General features: G+C 52.8%; 3 protein-coding genes across 3 annotated transcripts; 2 read left to right on the forward strand and 1 right to left on the reverse strand.

Moving 5' to 3' along the window:
- Nucleotides 1–414: 414 nt before the first annotated feature.
- Nucleotides 415–1,632, forward strand: A1O9_13068 (uncharacterized protein; the record flags this gene model as incomplete). Its single annotated transcript, XM_013398014.1, has 1 exon — nucleotides 415–1,632. The coding sequence occupies one exon, from the start codon at nucleotides 415–417 to the stop codon at nucleotides 1,630–1,632; it is 1,218 nt and encodes a 405-aa protein (XP_013253468.1).
- A 1,380-nt stretch (nucleotides 1,633–3,012) lies between these two features.
- On the reverse strand, nucleotides 3,013–4,682 carry A1O9_13069 (uncharacterized protein; the record flags this gene model as incomplete). Its single annotated transcript, XM_013398015.1, has 7 exons — nucleotides 3,013–3,172; nucleotides 3,232–3,500; nucleotides 3,573–3,682; nucleotides 3,740–3,923; nucleotides 3,986–4,040; nucleotides 4,089–4,444; nucleotides 4,558–4,682. Coding segments are annotated over 7 exons (1,259 nt in total), but the record flags the coding sequence as incomplete, so codon positions are not given.
- Nucleotides 4,683–6,171: 1,489 nt separating this feature from the next.
- Nucleotides 6,172–6,616, forward strand: A1O9_13070 (uncharacterized protein; the record flags this gene model as incomplete). Its single annotated transcript, XM_013398016.1, has 1 exon — nucleotides 6,172–6,616. A coding segment is annotated over one exon (445 nt), but the record flags the coding sequence as incomplete, so codon positions are not given.
- Nucleotides 6,617–21,720: the final 15,104 nt, after the last annotated feature.

The following is a 21,720-nucleotide window of genomic DNA, read 5'->3' on the forward strand; positions in this document are numbered from 1 at the left end:
CTACATGGGTCAGGCAGATCCGTATTCCTGTAGTAGTCTCTTAACCACCGAACAACAAATGCATAGGCTTCTGTACTCTCATTGCCGAGAAATGCCTGTCCAATGATAAAAGAAGTATTCAAGGCCGTGACGCCAACTAGCTGGCAGAGATACATATTGAACCTATTTGTTTTATAGGTACAGTACAGTATGAAACTCTGATAGATCTGTTCATTTAATGGTACCACAGGTCTGTACCCAACGGTACCATCTCTTCCATTCCTAGAGCAACAGCCTCTACGTATGGCTTCTTTATGGGATATGAGACTATTTCGGCAACAGACTGGTAATGGCCGAGGACAACGGGGCGAGGCTCGCCAGGTGTCTTTCTTTCGCTCGATTGTCACCGCCCTCTTACTTCGAATTTTGCACATCATGAATCGTCTGGTACTCTTCCAGCGTCGAAGGCCTCTAGAACCCGAGAAAGCGCCCTACACTTCCCTGCAAATCGCTAAGGATCTCAAACCTGAACACCCCGTAACGCTCGTTCACCCTCACCAAACGGCGCGAGACGTTCGATCCTTCGTCGCGGGTTTTCAAGGCCACACAATGTATGCTGTCAAAGCCAATGACAGCTCCGATTTACTGGACATTCTCTGGAACAACGGCGTCACTTGGTTTGACGTAGCCTCCATTAATGAGGTACGACTGGTATCACAACGCCTGCCAGAGGCAACGCTGTGCTTCATGAATCCGGTCAAAAGCGCGGAAGCCATCCGTGAAGCCTACTTCGTGCATGGTGTCCGCTCTTTCAGTTTAGACTCTGGCAACGAATTGGACAAGATTCTCCGGTCAACTGCCACAGCCACCCGCCGTGCGGCTGACTTGAACATATTTGTTCGATTGCAGGTTGCATCACGACATGCTAAACTAAGCCTCGAGTCTAAGTTCGGTATTTCCGGGAACGAGGCCCAACAGCTACTTCAGGCAGTGCGGAAGTCGAGGAACAAGACTGGAATTTGTTTTCATGTCGGCAGCCAGGTGATGGGCTCGGGAGACTTTGCAGGAGGGCTCCAACAGGCGCACGTCTTGTTGTTGGAGGCTGGGATTCTAGTCGACTTCGTCAGTGTCGGTGGTGGGTTTGGCGTCAAGTACCCGGGCATGGATCCCCCTTCTCCGTCCGAGCACCTGGAGGAGATATACCGTGCTTTCCACAGCTTGAAATTTCCTTCGACAACTGTGCTTCTCGCCGAGCCAGGCAGATGTCTTGCAGCGTGGCATCATTCAATGCTCCTGCGCATTGAGGAACGCCGTGGATCCTCTCTATACCTCAACGACGGTGTATACGGTACACTCTCGGATGCTGGACACCTCAATTGGTCTTACTTTACTCGACTGCTCCGCGACCCACCGTCTATGGAGGGAAATATACCATTCACACTCTATGGGCCGACGTGTGATGCGCTAGACAAGTTCGGTCCATGGGATATTCCCGCGGATGCGAAAGCAGGTGATTATCTGGAGATCTTCGGGCTAGGAGCTTACGGAAGTGTCATGAGAACGCGATTCAATGGTTGTGATACCTATGAGAGTAGAGTGGCACAGGATGAACCGATCGATCTGGTAATAGAGAGGTACTATCAAAGCCGCTGAGTCAATAATTGTGCCTTCAGATATGAGGATTACTTTACAACACTCTAAAGGAGAGCTACGAATAGACTTCTAGTTGGAGTTCTCTGTAACGAGTTCCCAAAACATCGCCAAAGGCCATCGTGACTAGCGTGAGACCAGACTGATGGCAAAACTATAGTCACTCAAATACATGTATTGTCCATAACGCGATGAGTCTAGTGCGAATCTAAAACGTCATGAGAGCGAGAATAGAAGGGTTTTAATACCTAGCTATTTATTGCACCGGCCACAGGACCGTATATTTTCTAGTGACAAAGGAAAATTTTCAAATGAATGTGGGTTATAATCTCCGGTGTTTCGCAACCGATTCCTGTTTAAGCACAGGCTCGTCCCTTCTGACGACGCTATATCCACTCGATTGGCGCTGCTAGGTTCTTTCTGTAGCATTCGACCCTTCGATGAATATCCGTGAGTGTTGGGTGAGTATGTCGCCATCTAGGAGGTTTAGGCAATGGTCCTGTAGGTGGAGGCCCAGGCAAGGGTGGATGTTGTTCCTCAGCCATCTTTGGAATTCAATAAACCTGGCGACTATGAGAAGGAGGGTTGGAAGGGGCCACGGAGAACTTACTGTTTGCTGTTTTTCGGTGGGTGTAGCTTGTTTTAGCAGGTGCAGTATTACTCGAGAAGTGTGAGTGATGTTCGCAGAGTGAGTGAGGAATTGTTGGGTAACAAAACAGGCTATGGCAGTTTCCAGGTTTTGAGTGGGTTATGAAACTCTCTGCAATTTCGGGCGCCACCCAGACCAGCAACTTTATACATTCCATTTCTATGCGTATCAAATACGTATGTACTATAATGAACAGATGGTATAAGTGAAGGCTGATTAATAATGGGCGAGACACCATCCGTCAATCGTTGGGGTCTCACTGGAGGCGACTAGGGCTTTTCCCCATGGCTCGACTCCCAAATTGCGCAACATGTCCCTTCTGAATTACGTAGCAATGGTCATTGGTTCTACTCCTAGCTCAAGAGATCCTTGTAAGGTCAGCAGATTATCAAATACGAGCGTCGTGGACACAGTCGACATGCATGGTGCGAAAGTTAGGGAAACATAGGTGAGGTGAGGAATTCCAGATGTGGACAAAGACAGATCCCCCTTCGCTGAAGACTCGGAATCCCAATTCCCACTGCTTATCTTACATAGCGGAAAGAAGATAAAGGTGACATATGGGGCGCAAAGTGCGTAGCTCGCTATGCACTTACATTATACCCCAAACAATTTGGGACACATTTTTTCTCCACCATGGTCTAAGCTATCTATATAGAGGTAGGCGTGACCAGGATCTAATAGCGGTTAGGGACGTACTCAAGCATGTCAGCCCAAACAGACAGTATCCTTCCTTACTTCACCAGAACCCTAACTCCTTGAGATCCAAGCCTAGCATTTGCCGTAACAAGGTCATGTTCAATGGCCACGTCCTCGATCGTTGTCTGGAAAAGTTCAAAGTCGAGCCGCCGAATCAGCGTGGCTAACACAATCCGGAGCTCCGTGTAAGCAAGACTAGTGATTAGGGGAAGTTAGCTGCATACGCACGTCTGGCAATTGGGGACAGAACTAACGTGATCCCAGCACACTGCCTGGACCCCTTGGAGAAGCTCAGGAGGTATTCATCCAACTGCGGATTCTCAATCCAGCGTTCGGGGATGAAATCGTGTGGCTCGTAGAAGAGCTCGGAGTTTTTATGGACGAGGATGCTCGTCATACCTACTGGTGTCCCAGAAGGAATCGTCCAGTGTCCGATGTTCATCGGGTGAGTCGGAGAAATGCGCTGCAGCCGAGAGCCCACACCAACGCCCAGCCGAAGGCCTTCCTGGATGACGGCGTTGTACTAAGATGGTTAATCCTTAAATATGTAGAGCAGAAGATTAGTACTTATCAGATATGGGAGGCGATCCAAGACGGCAATAGTCGGCAGGGTCGAGATATCAAGAAACGCAACCACCAGCTCTTGCTTTAACTTATTGTAGGCGCGAGGATTGTCGATCAGGTAAAACATCGTCGTTGAGAGAACTGGTCATCATGGTTAGAAGCTTACGAGGAGGGAAGGATAAGGTCCCGAGGCCTTACTCAAAGCGGTGGTCTCTGTCCCGGCCCCGATGACCAGAAATCCCTCTTGCCATAGTCTAGTAGGGAGTTTCTCGCTCGCGGGCGCATTTATGCTGAGAAGCGCATGGAATATTGTCGGATGGTGTTTGTTTCTAAAGTTCTGATTTTTACCCGTCGCGAGGGCTTCTACTTGGGCCTTGACGTCCTGCGGCGAGAGGAGTGAGCGAAAGAGTACTAGCACAGTCCATAGGCTCAGAAGGAGGTTACCTTGCGCATTTGGAGTAGCCGGGCCACCCGTGGGTCGACCCATTCGACGACGGTGCTGCTATCATCAGTCCATCTTCACCGAAACTGAAGAAACTTAAAGTACAATGGCAAAAGATCCATGATACCTAGAATCCAAGGGAAATGCTTAACGTAGTGGACCGAAACCATCAGGCCCTGAAGGGAAAGGCGAAGATTCGGGAGGAAATTAGGGTTTTGTAGGAAGTCGTAACTACGAGCAAAAGCGTATTCGGTAATGACATCTGTGGCGAAGCAGCTAAAGGCATCATTTAAGACCACCGGTAGGCCTGTCCCGGAATAGCTACTGAGGCGTAGACAAAGCCTCTCCGCGAGCCCTGTGATGACTGACTCAAGATTGGAGACTGAGCGTTTAGAAAAGAATGGAGATATCGCAGCCCGCCGGCTTCGGTGTAGCTCGTGGGGAACTGTCGTTAAGGACGCCTGCCACCAGCCTGTCAGTTTATAATAAGAGAAGCTGGTTGAGGAGTCCAGACACTAGGGAATCTATCATCCGTATTAGTAACATTGAACGTGATATATCAAGGGGGTTCAACTTCCCCGAACTGTTGTGTGTAAAACTTATACTTATCCCTAGCTTGCCCTGCCCCGACATAGATTTCCCGGATGTATTGTGGATCGTTCACGTGGATCTCATCTGGTCCGATTCGAACTACAGGCCCTGGGTCGGAGAGAGACGTTAATGTCAGCGAATGCCATTAATGTTTCGTGGCCGCACCGTATCTCGAGTGCATCTCAGCGATCTTTCGAAAATATTGGCCTTGCTTAATGGCATCATAGTAGAACTCGAATAGGCCAGAGATTGCGACCTTCTTAGGGCCCGGGAATGACGCGAGAGGGTGGAAGGTCAGACGGTAAAGCCCCTTGCACATCCAATACACTACTAACGATATTAGGAACCCAAGGCACCAGGGATGCTGCATCCTTAGCTTGCGGCTTAAGAAACTTGCCGAGTAAATGCTTACACAGAATAGTGATTTTAGGTGCTACATTCTGATCCTCCTGAGGCAGAATGTACAGGTATCTTATATCTGACCTTAAGTGGGGTAAAAGAATTTTATCGCAAGGTAATCACGGAGATATTAGGCACCGAGGACTAAAACTAACGAATGACTCCTAGGCATTAATAGTATATATTAGGATCAATTAATGCCCTTGCCCTTGCCCTAGTACTGTCAGCTATTTCTCTCGACGGAGCCTATTTCTCGTAAATATGGCGTCTGGACGCCACAATCTCAATTTAGAGTCCCTAGTCTCTCATCAGCATCGAACGCACTTTCTTCCCATTAACTACGCGTATAACTACCTCTCGGGAAAGCATCCTTACCGAAAGGCACCTACAATTGACTTTAAAGCCCCGGTCTACGACGGAAATCACGAAAAGCGGCGACAAAATAGTATTCCTTTATATCCGTGGTTAACGGACATTCCGTGGTATACTGGTCTTAAAGCCCTACGTCAGAACAAGCACTGGAAGGTCAATCTGGAAAGCACTAGCCAATTACTCCATCTCTTTGCCGATGATGCTGGTCTAAATGATCCTCAAAACACAAACAGCACCACACTAGCCGACTTTGCCCGAAAAGAATTGAAAACGCCTTCCCGCGACCGCTATGGCCGGTTCGCCGCGTATATGTTTCCCTACGCCGACGAGGTGAGAACGAAGTACTTAGCACAAGTCCTTCTCCTCATTATTCTCTTTGACGGTACGGTGTATCATGAGACGCTAAATGGCCTGTAACTAACTCTGTGATGGATTTATAACTCTAGATATATGGGAAACTACGGAACTCGGTCATGTAAGTAGCACGCAGAGATCCATTCCCCTTCATCACCTGTTACTGAATTAACATTCTATAGATGAAACGCGTCCAAGATGATTTTATCAGACGGATCGAAGGGAGCGTCCTTAATAGCGTATTCGATAGCCCACTACAAGCACGAATTAGTGAGATATCTCGCGCGTTAAAGAACAACGGTGGGGAGGACGTCGTCGCCGCCCTGACTCGATTTTGTCAGCACTTCCCACCAGTCATAGAGTTCACCGATGTCCAGCAGTACCTAGAGTATCGTTACGCCGATGTTGCTATGCCGTATGTATTTCCTTACCCTACGTGAGCGGTTAATAGCTAAAGCCACTTGAACGCTAGATTCTCATATGCCTGTCTCAAATTCTCTCTCCAGTCTGATGTTGACCTCTCAAGCGCGAAATTAGAAAAAATTCTTCGCCTCATTGGCCACCATCTCTCAATTGCAAATGATCTTGCATCTTACGAGAAGGAGTGGAGAGATTTCAGCAGCGGAAAAATTAGGCATCTCATCAATATCGTGGCTATTGTGCAAAAGATCGACCGCACCGTTTCCGACACGGCGAAGGCCACGTGCTACGGCAGACAGCTCGAGACGGAACGGCTCATTCTGGAAGAGCTGGAGCGCATGAAGAGAGTCGATGAGCTGTCTGTTTCTGAGTGGGAATTTGTAGACGCTGCCTTGGGTATGGCGGCTGGGAATATCTTCACCTCGGTGGTGATATCTCGGTACGGTGGGGAAGCTGCTCGGATCGGCGGGGGGCCTTGTCATGGTATAGGCCTATGATCTATCTATCTGCTATATAGTTGTCTAGAACTTTATATGATCAGAACTAGCACTATAGTATCTTAAGCTTATAGGGGAACATTTATTCGTGAGTCCGCGTCGATTGGTCTGATCAAACTGGCAATTGATTCTCCCTCCCCCAATGAACGCTTCACAGAAAGGTCAATTATTAAGTCTCCTTTGGACATTGAAGGCGGAGATTTACCTCGGGTCTTGCTCAATGCTCTGAGGCAAGGCGAAAATCCCTGTGGTCACGAGTTCCAGGAACTCCAAGTAGAACCCTCACGTATAGCCTCCTATTTGGATAAAAGGATGATTCAGCGGTTGAAACCAGTAATATCTTGGGCCGGGACACACATCCACCGTGTTGTTGCCTACTTGTATAGAACAGTTACGACTTGGTGACCGAAGTTTGTGTCTGGTCTCGCATCAAAGTATTCGAGAATTCATGGCTTAGACATGCAGCAATAGTCAGTGCAGATGAGGTAGTGATTTCCTTGCAGCAAAGGTTACCACGTTGCTGCTCGTCGCAAGGGAAGAGCGAGATAAATCACTTGAACACTGCCTCATACGAAATTCTGGTAGACTCCAATGCGCTAGCTTGGGTGCCGCAGGCCACCCAGTAATAAAGGTTATTCGTCTAATTGCACCTCAGGCGCGCTTCTTCGCTGAAAAGTCTCTATGGAGCCGGAATGATGACGACGTGGAGCAGGTTTGCTCTGTACCACAGACCGCTCGACGCTATGGGGCTCGCGGCCCTCGACCAATGGCAATTCCACAGCTTCACCTACCTTGGGGCCGTGGTGAGTTACGGCACGAAGACGGAAGCGAATCAAATTGGCTAGAAATGCGACCAATTAGCATCACACGCCCAACCTCAGTTCGAGAGCTCTCCTTCCCTGGCCTTTGCGCTGGATGACGGGAATGATGGACGTGATGGGCGGGGTCGGCGAGGAACCTTGAATTCGCCCGCGACGAGCGTCCCTCAAGGACCTCTCGAACAGGAGAACTCAACAGATGTTCCTGGTCTGGTTCGAAAAGAAGCAGCGTGGGGGAAAGGCCCGAGTCTGACTTTCACTTGGCACTGAGGAGGTCTGACTCCGTCCCCTCAGCCGTCTCAAACGAATGGAGGGATAGGCCCGGGCTCAACACGGTCACCAGTGAAGCGAAGAGCGCAGGCAACCTGTTGATGTTGGATGCGAAGACCAGGTGGCCGCAGTTGCTGCCGCATGGACGCCCACTGGCCTTACTGGTACTTGAGGACTTGCCAGATTCAGCACGAAGGGCGACCTCGAGTTCGCCGAACCGGGAAGTGGTCGGGCTGAAGGCCCCCCTCCGGTCAAGGTGAGATCATACATAAATGCGACTGCGAGATCAAAGAGCGGGCATGGATAGGTTGACTTCCCTACTTCGAGATCCAACACCCACGGGATAGCTGAAGAAACGACGAGGGAGCCTTCACCTTACGCACATCAATTGTTGCCTCTAATGAGAACGTTTATCCCCGTGGAGAGGGAGAAATACGAGCGAGGCAAAGTGCCACATGATAACGTGATCATGGGGCTGATCCTTTATTTCCACGTGAATGACGTCACTCAGGAGGGAATATTCAAAAATGTTCAAGCCTTGTATTCAGATTGGAAAAGCGGACGACAGTATACAGTCGTGCAATCCTATCTGCGACGAGCGGACCGGGACCCCGAGTTGAAGAACATCAAGGAACTGATGGTACAAAAAGACACGAAGGGCGCAAAAGAGCGGCTTCAACACTGGCTGGCTGATAAGAAGGTACAGGAGAATATTGAACAGGATTTGAAGAGATTCGAAGGACTTCACGCGACCCGCAGACCATGACAGATTCTCCCACCGGTCGTGCCATCTTTAGCTGATGGAAGAATAACTATTAAGTCGCAGAGCACGACGGGCGGAGTGATGGGACAGACGCAGGTGCAGCAAGTCGCTGATGGGGCCCGTGTCACGGCGCCACGGATATCCATTACGATTAGCTTTGTTGAACACAACGGAGGACGTTAGTGCCGTTTTTCCCGACCATGTCCACAGGTACTTTAGTTACGCAGATGAAAGTCCAATAGTAGGATGGTTATCCAACCTTGAGACGGGGGTCCACCTATCCTCAACAGTGTAAATCCCTGGCAGAGCCGCCCGCGAGGCAGACCTCAACTCGTTAGGGCCCATGCCGAGACGCCTCCCACTCGGGATCAATGACCATTGAAAGGGTAGATAGGATCATCTGGATCCGAGGGACTAACCGCCTTGAACGCGATTGGTGGCTTATCGTGTCCAAGATTAACGGACACGCCTTCCTCGTCATTCCAAGTAGGTAGTCTTCCCTTGAGCGTGCAGGTTGCTTAAGCGCCGGCCGAGAGGGCCGTCCTGCGGGCATCGTGATGGCCTCGCAATGGCCCGTGGGATTGCACATCACTTTCCCAATTGATTCACGCGCCATTTATCGACGAGTCGGGGGCAGATTGGACCGCCTCGCACTGGGTCAAATGTAATCAGTGTGATCACTACAGGAGCGCCAGGGTCGAACAATCCTCCACACAATCGACTCTGAGGAACCTGGTGAGTGGGTGGGATGGCGTCATTACAGTAAAACTGTTCAATATGTATGGCAAGGTGATTTATATCGACTGCCGTTCCTGTGCCCGCCCCACTCAATGAGGACGCTCCGTGATGCACGCCATAGAGACACTCACAAACTAACAACGTCCGCAGCAAGTTGACCGACGAATAGCAGCCGAACTTTTATGGTCCAATCGGCTTCGCGATGACTTGCTCCATGCGCCATTCTCAAAAGGGCTTAGAGGGATAGATATTCAGTGCCTGTCCAATCACAATGGGGTTTGTGTGTCATCACGTGACGTTACTTTGATCGAGCGAGTGTCAAGACCAATCCCAGCCGCGGTGATGACTAATTTACCAAGTTCCTGTCGTGGCGTCTTGGCAACATTAGACGTCCGTCCTGGGCTCCTGAGGCCTCGCTACATCTTTTCCTTCGATGTCACAACGTGCAGGCCAAACGGGGTTTACCCGTTTGGGAGGAGGGGCGAAACCCTCAATACTGGCTCTTGAGGGTCTGAAAGAAGAACTGTTCATTCAAATCGCATTACATACTCGTACGGTATTGGAAAAAGGGGTCACCAGGCCGCTGTTACATGGACTCACGTGAGGCTTGGCATGGGCTCGCAGCCTAGAAGCAATCTGCTCGTGTTGATTCCCCCAAGCGCACGAAACGCAGGGGTCACGATTCCCAGAGTCCCGCCGTTCCGGGCGCTACTGCACTGTATCACGAGCTATGACAGAATTTTGTATTAAGTCATGGCAGGTTGCGTGCCAAGGCTGGAATTCCACGCTGGTGAGCGAGGTCTACAGCTCGATGGTAGATCCTTCGATCTCGAGGATCTTGGCCTTGGCCATGTCCAGATTATAGACCATTTCCATCTCTTCGGGGCTGATCTGGTAGGAGAAGTGTCGATCGCCATGGGTATCATGATGGCTTTGAGGAATCAGTTGATGGTGTCAGGGACAGCAGGGAAATTTCACATCTGGAGACGAATCTCGCTCGTCCGGTAACAGGACAGCCTCAAATGGTTGGCAAGCAGCTGGTTTGCTCCTCGAGTAATCCGCACTATGATCCGTGGTTGTGGGCGGTGTGTTCGTCAGCCCTGCACCTGAACAAAGTCGAATTCCTCACGATGGCTCTGCCAAGGACTTCAAAGGAATAAAACTGAAAGGAATAAGACTGATACTCATCCAACATCCAGGGGCTTGGCATGTACGGGCTCCTTCGACTCGGCGTGTCGGTGGGACCTGAAACACTCGCTGATGGCTTGATCTCGAATTCGACGGGCGTTGGGCTAATATTTTGCATCTCACTGCGCTGGCAAAGCCACAGTCGCACACGCTCCAGGCTGTCAGCCGATGACGACCGCAAGCAACATCCGCTGTTCGCTCAACAATTCCTCTTCTGGCGGGTGGCTGAGCTAGATAACCTTGTCCCGCACAAGGTTGGCAGGTCGAGCAATTAGATATTCCAACGAGGTTCTGGGTGACCATATCCACCCATTCGAGAATATCGCATCCTCCTCGCCAGTGTCGATTGTACTCTGCCAGGAGGAACGGGAAACTATGGGAGCACCATCCCCCCCGTATCGAGTCGTATAGTCAGAGGCTTAGGTTTTATACCATATCATCTCTCAGCCTTGTCAACCGCGGCGACGGTTCTGTCGGTCGTGCTCGCGAGTAGAACTCAACCGCGATCTTGTGCTGGGGTGCATTTTCTCTCTCTCCGGCGGCTACCGCATCCTTCACGCCGGTCTCGAGATGTGGGCGCCGAGCTCCATGCTCCACAAAGGGTTCTGCTAAACTAATCGAGCTATGTGGTCCAGGGCGATAACAAAGACTGTGAAGGCACGCTCTGGTGTGCGATCAGAGAAACAACGACCGTCTCACAAATTCCCCATGCCTTGGCCCTTTCCACCCCATCGAGTTTTCTTTCTCGAACGACATGTCCACGCCGCCCTCTCCCCCTCTACCACTGGCGTCCGTCAATGATACCCAGACACTTTACCGGAGCCTTCGGTCACTTATAAACCGTAACCTCTCCCTCTTTTCGAACCGCGACCGCACCATGACCGGGTAATACTCATCTGGCCAACCACCATCCCGTCGCCCACACGAAAACTCCCGCCGCACCGGTCGTCAGCATGGACGCCCGTGCCGCAGGGTTCGCCCAGGACAGCAGACTCTGCACTTCCATCGGAGGGCGGGGGCTGGCTCGAGTGTCCGTGGCCAGCGGCGCCTGCGTCAGCCAGCTCCAGTTCCCAGCGGACGCAGAATTGCAGGCCAAGGTTCCGTTTGTCGTGTTCCAGGGTGCCAAACCTTGCGTCGAGTTGGTTCCATTTCGAAAAGGCGGCCAGGCGGCTAAAGTGCAGACGGCGGAATAGCCGGTCGTGGAATTTCCTGCGGCGGATGATGATGTCTGACTCGGGCGAGGTGGACCAAAGTTGATCGTGTCCGTTTCGCCGTCGTCTGTGCTGCTCGAGCTTAGAGCCCAGAAAGACGACGTGGTATCGCCATATTCCCCGCTAGACGTTCCGACGAGGAACGATGGCCCTGCCGGAGAGGCTTCCCTCGTGGAGGACGAGGCGAACGGAGGGAACATGCTGGCCGCATGCTCGTCAGAACTCGCCGTCGAGCACGCTGGCGCCGGCACCGAGGCGTGCTCGGTCTCGGTGGTCGTCAGCACGAGGGTCTCCGTGTTCGTCAGCACGAGGGTCTCCGAGGTCGTCACCACCACCGTCGTTGTGATGGTGACCGGCGACTGGACTTGGGCGTTACGATAGTCAAATATGTCCACCGTCCCGATCGCGGTCCAGTCGACCATCCGCAGTTCCACGGTGACTACCGACCCATCCTCGGAAGAAGATGCACCGAAATCCGCCCGTTGGCTCGTGGTTCCTGCATCACCGGTCTGCGCGAGAGCACACGTGGTGAGGAGACCGACGACTATGGGCGTTATCATGGCTGGTTTGGTTCCTTCGGCCGGTGACGACCCGCCACCGCGGGTCTGGGCCACCACGGAAGGTTATATCTGAGATGAGCTTCGTCGAGTACGCTTCGAGGTCTGCGATTGCGACGAGGAGACGAATGCTGGTTGGACCCAGTCGAGGGGCCCCGTCCGGCCAATTTTCATGCGCCATAGTGACCCAAATTCTAGGACTCGAGGGGCACCATCTCGGTGTCGCCTACTTATCCGTGGACCCTCCTTTCAGCTGAATTCCAACCCGTGTCGTGAAACGGAGCTCTGTTTGACGGAGCATATTTTCACGACGCGCTCGCGAGTAGCCAAGGGGAGCGAAAATTTCACCAGTATCGACTTACCAACCTTTGAACCGTTCCTAGAAGTTAGAAAACACTGTCAGCGGGTTTCTTCCCCGTGTACGCCCTCCTTGGAAATCTTATGTGACCTGATGGACGACAGCACTCGCCCTCCAGGGCGACCAACTGGGAAGGATCATGCACGGTCAAGTCGGATCACCCTCATTGGCGATTACGACCCCTACGGGGGGCCGGCCTCCCCAAGACATCTCCCGGTAGCCGAGTCTCTTGAGTCACCGGGCAGCCGAGCAGTGCCACCGTTTGTCCCAGTGGTCGCACGCCCACGCCAGACCCAGGCATCCCGGACACCGCGAAGGGTGAATGTGGTACAAACGCACCTGTGGGATCGGTATCGCGTTCAATTCACCACAGACATTGGGGGACAGGAGGTCCATCAAGCCGAGGACATACATAGCCATCGAAACGTGTTGATCCAGGAGGTGGACGCCGAACGCTACGTGGACGCCGAGGGCCTTAACTTGCCCAACGAGGATTTCGTCGAATGCTACGAGATGGTGCATTGGTCCGGCCGATCTTATGCCATATACGACTGTTACGATGTCACGGTGGAAGACATCCTCGGGACCGGGATCGCCGTCGATGCGAATGCCATCCTTCACGAGGTCTGTGCGCCGCTCGGATTTCCTCCAGGTCGAGCGCCCGTTTCCCTGCTTCTTCTGACCGTTCTTAGATGGGCCGGATGTTTCAAGTCCTAAAGGAGAGAAACTTCCCCACGGCCGAATTCGGTCCTCGTCATCTGTGGCTCGACTGGAATGGGAGAATGAGGATAGGTGTGTGGCGGTCGGCGCGATTCCATTGCTCGTTCGGACTGACGAAGACAAGCCCATCCTTTGTTCTGGATGACCGTCCAACGCCCGAAACACGCCCGGTTCGACTACGAGAAAGTCGAACGGGAGATTACACGAAGGTTGGAGAACATGCATGATCCACATTTGGTGAGTCCTCCGTAGTCCCGCGGAGGAAAGGCGCGACAGGGAGTAGTAGCTAATTCGGCTCAGGAGGGCCACCACCACGCAAAGGGACGCCGCTGGATCGTCAAGAAAACGCTCAGGACATGCTTTTTTGTCCACACCCCCCGACGTCCCAATTTGACAAGCTGATCGACCTGACTGTCCATGATAGCCAATCATCGGGCAACAGACCTCGCCCTCTAATGGCCTGGGGACCGACAAGATCAGAAGTCAAGCCCAGGAACTCCGTAAGTGGATCGAAATCCCCTATTGGCCGGAGCATAACAATTCGCCTTGCTCGAATCGGTTCAGTTCTGAAGTCGCAAATACAGTAAATAGTTGACTTGCTGGACATTCCGTGAACCGGGGGCTGAAGCATGAGAATGCGTAGTGCAATAATGAAGTATGGAAATAAACCGCGTACGGGTGCTTTTCTTGTAGGCAGGTGACAACGACCTCGTCTGCCATTGATATGTATTGGTCAGGAAGCACCGTACACTCGGTGATTCGCTGGAAGGCGGGGGAGGCGGGGTTGGTGGCCCGAAATTCATGTCTCGGGACCGGCGTCCATTTGTTCCGCAGACCTCCGCAAGAGAGCCCATGACGGTCATTGGCCGTGATAACCCTTTGAAATGTCTCGCTTTCCCTTCATTTGCCGGCCCCAAGGAGCCGAGAATCCTCTTTGATCCGTCGACCAGTCGTGGATCGGGAAACACTGCGTGCATTATTCGACTCACGACTCGTCCAGCGACCATGCAACTTGTCATTGGCCGCCGGGACGAAAACTGGACCTGATAACTCGTATCCGCTCTCCCGTGAAAAGACATCTAAACCGCGACGTCCCTCGATCTGAGATCCTGTGCTTCTGACGATGGACGAAATCTATCCGGCGGCAGCCTCCCAGGCCGCCGCTTTTGGCCCAGCTGAACTCGACACCTCGCAGGATCCGTGCAGCTTACCACCGGATGACACACCAACGTTCGACGACTCGAGTCTCCCTTCGTTTCCATACACTTTTCTGCCGGAAGAGTGCCTTTCCAGGGCGAGAGGGGAGCCAGAGCGATTGTCGCCCTGCGATTCGAAGGTGGCCCCCGGTGACACGCAGCATGGCGAGGACTTGTAAGACACCCTGGGCATCTCGACGATGTTGCCAGCCTTTCCTATTGCCCGTCTAATCTTGGCGATGTTGTTCAAGACTCGGAACTTTGCACCTTCCTTTGGGGTAGCGTTGCTGACTGAAGGTGGGCCTTAGTCAAATCAGTAACACGTACTTGCAGCTCGGGATTCTCACGGAGGTGAGGATTCAACGGCTCGAAAAGAGATGCAGGTCGATCGATTATCATGATCGAGAGATTCAGCTCTTCAAGAGGAATATTTATGTCCTGTATCAGAAGATAGAGCAACAGAGAAAGGACCTCGACGCCTACGAGCAAAGGGAAAAGATCCATAGTCAATTAACGAGAGCGTTACACGCGGAGTTACTTCAGTCCCGTGGAGTCGGCGGCGCTGGTCCTCCGGCAGGGCCTGCCGAACAGTCACCCAGTTCGGCTTAGCGCGATGTGGGAGAATAAGCCGTCGGCCACGGGAGCAAGAAATACTGTAGGTGTCTGACAGGGTGGAGCAAGCCACACCATAAAACGACTTCGCGCAGTCCGCTCTCAATGTGTCACAGGAAATTAAGGGATTGAGGTGCTGTACTGTATGACCGCAATCGCATCAAAAAGGCACTCCGTATCAGTAGTGTATCTACCTGAGGAGTGCATCTCCGTTGTACTGTAGCTATGTATCTCTAGAGGAGTGTTGGCGCCAATGAACTAGCCCACGTGACGCGCTGACAAATATGGATACTTAAACTCTGTGAGTGTTGCATCAGCATTTGTACATACAGTACTCCTCCCGCTCTCTTTGAGACTTACTCCTTGATGGCGAAATGGACTACGCCGCTTTTGGCAAGCACTCGAACATGTATGAGATCTCCCTCTTTCAATCCTGTAGACTCTGTTCTTGTTTCTATACTCTACAAATTTATGACGCATTTGATCTCCGTGAGCCCCTTTTCCATGATTTCAAATCACTCGTTGATTTCCAAGCACTACAGTGCCAAGCAGTGGTCATGTGACACCAATGAAAAAATGACCTCTCGCGCAGACCTCAGGGTTCATTCCTCCAACTACCAAGCCGGTACGGAGCGCAAAATGAGGGAATGGAAAGATCCTCGACAAGGATGGTAGGAAAGAAACCGAGAGAATCAAGTGACGCCAAGATTCAACTAGCGCGTGGTTACTCTTCAAAAACGTGGTACGCTAAAGTACAGATACTAAAACTCTGTGGCTGTCGTCCACAATGGCCTCCTTTATCAACCCGTGCACACGCCACTGCTTCAGCATTTGGAATGCCTGAAAACGGGGCTCCTGGAGGCCAAGTGCCTAGTTAGTTTGTATATAAACTAGAACAGAGAGCACAGTGGCAAGAGGCAGAGATCTCATCACCATCCTGATAGACTCGCCCAAGGATATCCAACACCCAGGTTAGGTGTCGGAGATGTCGCCGCGATGACGTTTTCGCGGCACCGTCGGAGAGCGGACGATGCTCGCGTCGAGGCTTGAGAGGCTTGAGGTTGCCGATGAAACCGAGCTCGGGGTTCCGGGGACCTCACTGCGCCCTGGCGGCCCGTCAACGTGACGGTCCTCGGGGCCCTGTACCATCCTGACATCGCCTCCTTCATCATCCAATAGTTCTGTTGCGGCCTGAACCTGAGCGGTTTCTGGGCTGTCCAGGGCGAAGTCATCCGCCTCCCTAACTTCGCCTTCCTGAGCCTCAGCTTCGGGGCGAAGGTCCACTGTGGGTGCGCGGGTTGGTCAGTTATGTTTGGGAGAATCTAACAGGAGGCATACCTTCAGAGATCATTCCGTGTCCCTTTAGAACCGATCGTATCGTCCTGAGGTGACTCAGCTCTCGTTCGGCGGCCCCGGGCGCGGATTTCGTATGAGAAAGAGACAAGATGGACGTCTCCAATGTCAGCGGGAGCTTCTTCAATATGCATTGCTCGACGACCAGGTCGTGGAGTTGAGAAACCAGCAGTTCGCTTTTGACCTGCGAGTGAACATTAGCCACTGAAAAAAGGACAGTGGGCGTGGCGCGAACCTGGCAATACATCCGCAAATATGTGGCTCGGTCCATCTGTGGGCGCCGATACGTCAGCAACCGCCTGAGCAGAGTCGCCCGACTGACGGGCTGCCGGTCATCGTCCCCCAGGGTCGTGGGTGAGTCGGTCCCGAACACGCAATCTAGTGTGTGGGTTAGCCATTCCTCGAAGCAGCCTTTCTCCCAACGGGACGTCAGGCCCGTGAAGCGCTCGTTGTGAGCGAGGGACGACGCGGTGAGGCACGAATCCAGGATTGTTGCCTGCATCCCACGGAAGGGTTGTTCGACCTCGTTCATGGCAGGGATCACGGCACGTCGGTGGATCTCATCGTAATCATCGCGATCGGTCACGTACGTCAAGGCCTCATCCACCGCCTCCCGAACGGCCTGCCAAATATCGTCGATGAAAGCGTGGGACATTTTCCGCCATTCTGCCGCGCGCTCGGAGAAGACCTCCCGGAACCGCGTCGAGCCTGAAAACTCCCCAAAGACCGTCGACTCGGAGTCGGTCATCCACCATCTCGGCGGCAGGTCCTTGTCCCGCGCCAGTGGATCCCACATCTCCAACGAGTCGCCCGCTCGCGGTGCCCAGGTCGCATGGCGACCAATGGATTCTCTCAGATCGCTCTCGAATGCGCCGGTGCGGAGACGGACCACCACCCCGAGTCTTTTTCTGGTCAAAGCACGGGAGCCGGGACCATCAAAGTATGGGTCCTCGGAGATCGACCCCGTCAAGAGGAGAGCCAGCTCTCTTCCTATCTGACCCAGGTAGGAACGCCGCCGCCGGGACCGTTTGAGCCGCCGTTGGCAGTTGGCCAGGGCTTCTCCGGTCGATTTCGTGAAGAAGGTCAGTTCTTGGTGCACCTTTTGAGTCAACCATGCCACCAAGGTCGCGCGCTCAGAGGCAGGTGTTTGGTGACGCATCGCCAGATCGACCCTCATCGACTCAGGAGTCCAGAGATCGCCGGCGGGTGAAGTCGTCCCCGGGAGATGCCCAGGGACCCAGGGCACGATCTCCGGTGGCTGGTGAGGCTGATGCCGGGCGTCATCCGTCACCAGGACCAGTGTCCGACCGCCCGTGGGGTCGCGTTCCCGTGCGTTCCGCACGGCGGGCAGTGCGTTCAGATTGTCCACTTGGTCCGAGACGACCACGACCACCACCGTGTGACACCCGGATTCCACCGGCAGCTGGGCGGGGGAAGAGTTCACCAGGGTGAAACTGAGGTTTGGGAGACCGGGGTATCTCATCTTCATGACGAGCATCTCCTCCGATAGTGGCCACTCATCCCCGTGACGTCCAGGACACGGCTCCATGGATATCTCCACTTCTTGCTCTTCTCCGGGACGAAGAGAGACCAGAGTCTCCCGGCCGGCATAGAGGTCGCCGTGATTCTCCAGACACAGGCCCGAAAGAGCTTCCAGGAGGTTGATCACCACGGTGGGTTTCTCACTGGCCACGATCACCTGCGGCACGTGGATCTCGCTCCCCAGTTCATGGATCTGGGCGCGTAGGTCATCTATGGCGTCGAACATTTGTCGACCCATTCGTAAATTGAGGAGGCTCATTTTGCGGGTCCGTGGAGCGGAGTACGGCAAATATTCTCCTCGATGAGACCTAGCAGCGTGACAATTTCGCCGGAACTCCTGCGTACCTCCAGCTGCAGTCCGGGCGTCGGCGAGGCGTGGACCGTCCTTCATTTTAAACGACACCAACGTGGTCCTCAAACTTGGACGAGGCCTATCAGACCCGCCCCTGTGCGCGAATTGAAAGCGCGTACTGCGTGTCTCCGGCGTAATCACCGAACAGAACTCCCTGAGAGTCTACTGGCCAGGGTAGCTTTTCCAAAGACTGCACATCGCCCTACTCATTCGGTAGAAGACATGGGACAGCACTAGAGAGGGAACGTTTTGGGTCAGGAAAGGCCCCCTTTCGGTGACGAATCGGACTGGCCTGGGTGAATGTGACCTGAGTGGTTTCCTGCGTCTCGGGTGAGAGGAAAATATTACCAAGTCGTTGATTGGAGAATGCTTTGGAGGATCAAAGGAAAAGCGAAAAGGATTTCAGGCCGCACAGAGTCAATTGGATGGGTGGGGGACCACAGGGCAGAGGGTTCACCAGGTTCATGAATTCAGTCCACCTCAGATGGCACCCCCACTCGGCACCCTTCTCTCTATTGTCTGTCTTCCAACAATTTCCGCCTTGGAAAACCGAGGACTCGCTGCCCTCCTAGGCTAGAAAATCGGCCCTCGCGAGTGCTGCCGAGGCCTCGAAAAGCGGATTCACCCTGAGAAAGAGCGGCCTTCGTTGACGACGATATTCTATAAAGCGCGCGGCCCGGCATGTTGAGCTAACCAAGTCACATTGAGCCACCATGGCAGAAGCACTCCATCAGCATGTGGCTCTCGTCGGTGTTATCGAGCCCGGAGCTGGCGAGGTGAAAGAGGAACCGCGCCGGCGGCGAGCAATGGCGATCTCGCTGTCTAAGCATCCGTTCCTGTCGGGTATCTCCACCTCGCCCAGCCCCGTTCAGGGAATGGGTCCAGCTGAAGGCCGCCGCCCCTATTCAGCCTCTTCACATGAGTAAGCGTGGTCCTCGTCGAACCCAACCTCCATGATGATCCTGACGAGCACCGTAGTTCAACGGGTGGCCATCAACGGTCTCAATCTCCATCGCCATTGAGCCTGCTGGAGCCAGAGGTCAAACTACCTCAGGGCGCCGGTCGTGCTCCCTGTCGCGGTGGTGTGGTGGACCAGAGTGACAAGCAGATGGAGTGGGACACAGGAGCAAAGCTCTGGAATCCCCCAAGCGCTCCAGAGGAAGACCCCATTCGGGAGCCCGATGGGATATGCTGCCACTTCACAGCCTCAGAACATAGAGACCACGGCCAGACGTGCTCGACGTGCGGCCAGGCACGCTCCTATCATTACGTTTCCTCTGATGATGAGGACTACAAGAGCTGCTACACACGATCCAATACTCCGACCGCGTCGAGTGGTCACCTCTCGGGTCGAATCAGTTTCGAGCTGGATATGGGTGGGTCTCCTACGGGGGAGGATGGCAGTTCGGACGCGGCGATGGTCGACGTTGAGTGAGCACGAAGTAGTGGGAGCGTTCAAAACTACGGCGAGGACGGACCACAGACTCCCAAGGCACCTCACCAGGTCAGACGGACCGGTCCGAGACTAGTGAAGAACGCCGACGTCCGCATAGGGCGGGCCATCCCTGGATCAGTCCGCCCTGCGATATGTGTGGCCATATTACCTCGGGGCACCGTCGACGAAATAAAATCTCTCAGAAACGAAGGAGAACGGAGAATTTGACGAGCAGGTGCTGTGGGGTGGATCGAGGCGTTGGGTGTAGGCGCTTATGGGATAGCTAGTTCACGTATCACAAATTGATTTGGAGCATGGACTGTCGTTCGCCAAACTCGCCGATTGACGTTCTTGCTGGGCGTTAGGCCCGTCCTCGCCGAACAGTTTGCTAGCCGTACCCATGGCCCGGAAGGTTCAATATTTTGATATAGGGCCTGAAAACGTCCTAGGAATCATTAACGACCACCGTCATGATGGGCACCTAGCGCGCATACCGATGTTGAAAATGGAAATGCGATCGCCAGCTCCGCTCACGTCGGTTGTCTTGGTTGGTAGTCAAATCCTTGGCATTCGGCTCTGTGGCACTAGTCCATCTCAATCTCTAGCTGCAAGGCCATCCCCTAATTTCTGAATAGTCATTCTTGGCAGGCTAAAGTGCCTCCCGCTGTTTCATGAAGTCCCTGTGCTGTCTTTTGAAGTAACTTTTTTCGAACTCTTCGGCGCCAAGCGAGCCTAGCCCAGACTTGTTGGGGCAATCTCGGTTGTCTGACGCAACTTGAGACCATTGCTTTACATGCCAATCAATCTTAGCGCCAAGGGCTTGGCATACTGTCCTCTTGCTGCCTGAGGAAAGGACCTCTTCAACGGAACAATAATGATGTGATTTAAGAAACAGCTCAAGGAGTTTATATATCGACTAGAAGCCAAATATATCTAGTTCAGCTAATAGCCATACCCATGAGCGTCCCCGGAGCTTGGCCACGCGATGACGCACCTGCGATGGGGAGCGAGCCCAGTCCAACACGCACGACTCAATATGTGCAGGCACTTCAAGAGTATCTAAATGATAACCAGCTAAGATTGTTTCTGGGTGCGCCGTTGATTATTAAGATTGCACTAAATGCGGTTAATGTAAGTAGATAAACCACTATCAAGGAAATGTTGGATTAATAAGATAAGGCTCGGATTGCCGTTGCTGACAACCTCCCTGGCAACTTCAACTTTACCCGCCTTCCAATTGTGAGCCAAATCACTCCAGACACAAGCATTGATACGACCCATTTCTGGATCGCTGTGGGAACGTCCGAGGAGATCGAGAAAATGATGAGGAGAAGCCCAGCCGGGCACAAAATCGAGATTTTGAACACTTCCTCGCAATGGCAGGCAAAGTGTATCATCATATCAAGAGAAGATGCATCTTGGTGGAATCCCATTGGATTCTCGTCTTTCCCTAGCATGGCCATTGAAATTCAGAATTGGACATTTGGAGCCCCCCTTTGCTCGCATCTCGCTACATGGGTGACACATCTACAAACCAGTCTGAAGAAGCTAGATAGCCGTCCAATATTGAGTAAAGGGCCACAAAATACTGTGCAAGTCACTTTATCAGGGGGAGCGATTCAAGGAATTTACTGACAGGCTTAGTTTAATAGAGGCTGTCCAGAAATGTAGACTAGAGAAAATAGTATCTTTGCAGAAGAGGTCGGGATGCACTTTACATACCACAAGCTTCACTCCCCACCTCCTGGGGTAAAACAAAAGTTGGCTGCATTCCCAACGGAACATATGTACTACGCCGGATTCTAGGCCCTTCGCAAAAACGGCATTCAAATCTGTAGATCCAAGCAGTGACCAGCTCCCCCTCACCAATTTCCGGAGGCGCCTGCGCCTGCGCTCAGTACGCTCTGCATAGCTATCGCTTTTTGGCTTCTTTTTCAGCTCCAAAGTGTACTTGGTACATATTCAATCTCATACGTACTCTGCATCTCTTC

This window comes from Exophiala aquamarina (assembly GCF_000709125.1).
Source record: "Exophiala aquamarina CBS 119918 chromosome Unknown aczIA-supercont1.52, whole genome shotgun sequence".
NCBI lineage: Eukaryota > Fungi > Ascomycota > Eurotiomycetes > Chaetothyriales > Herpotrichiellaceae > Exophiala > Exophiala aquamarina.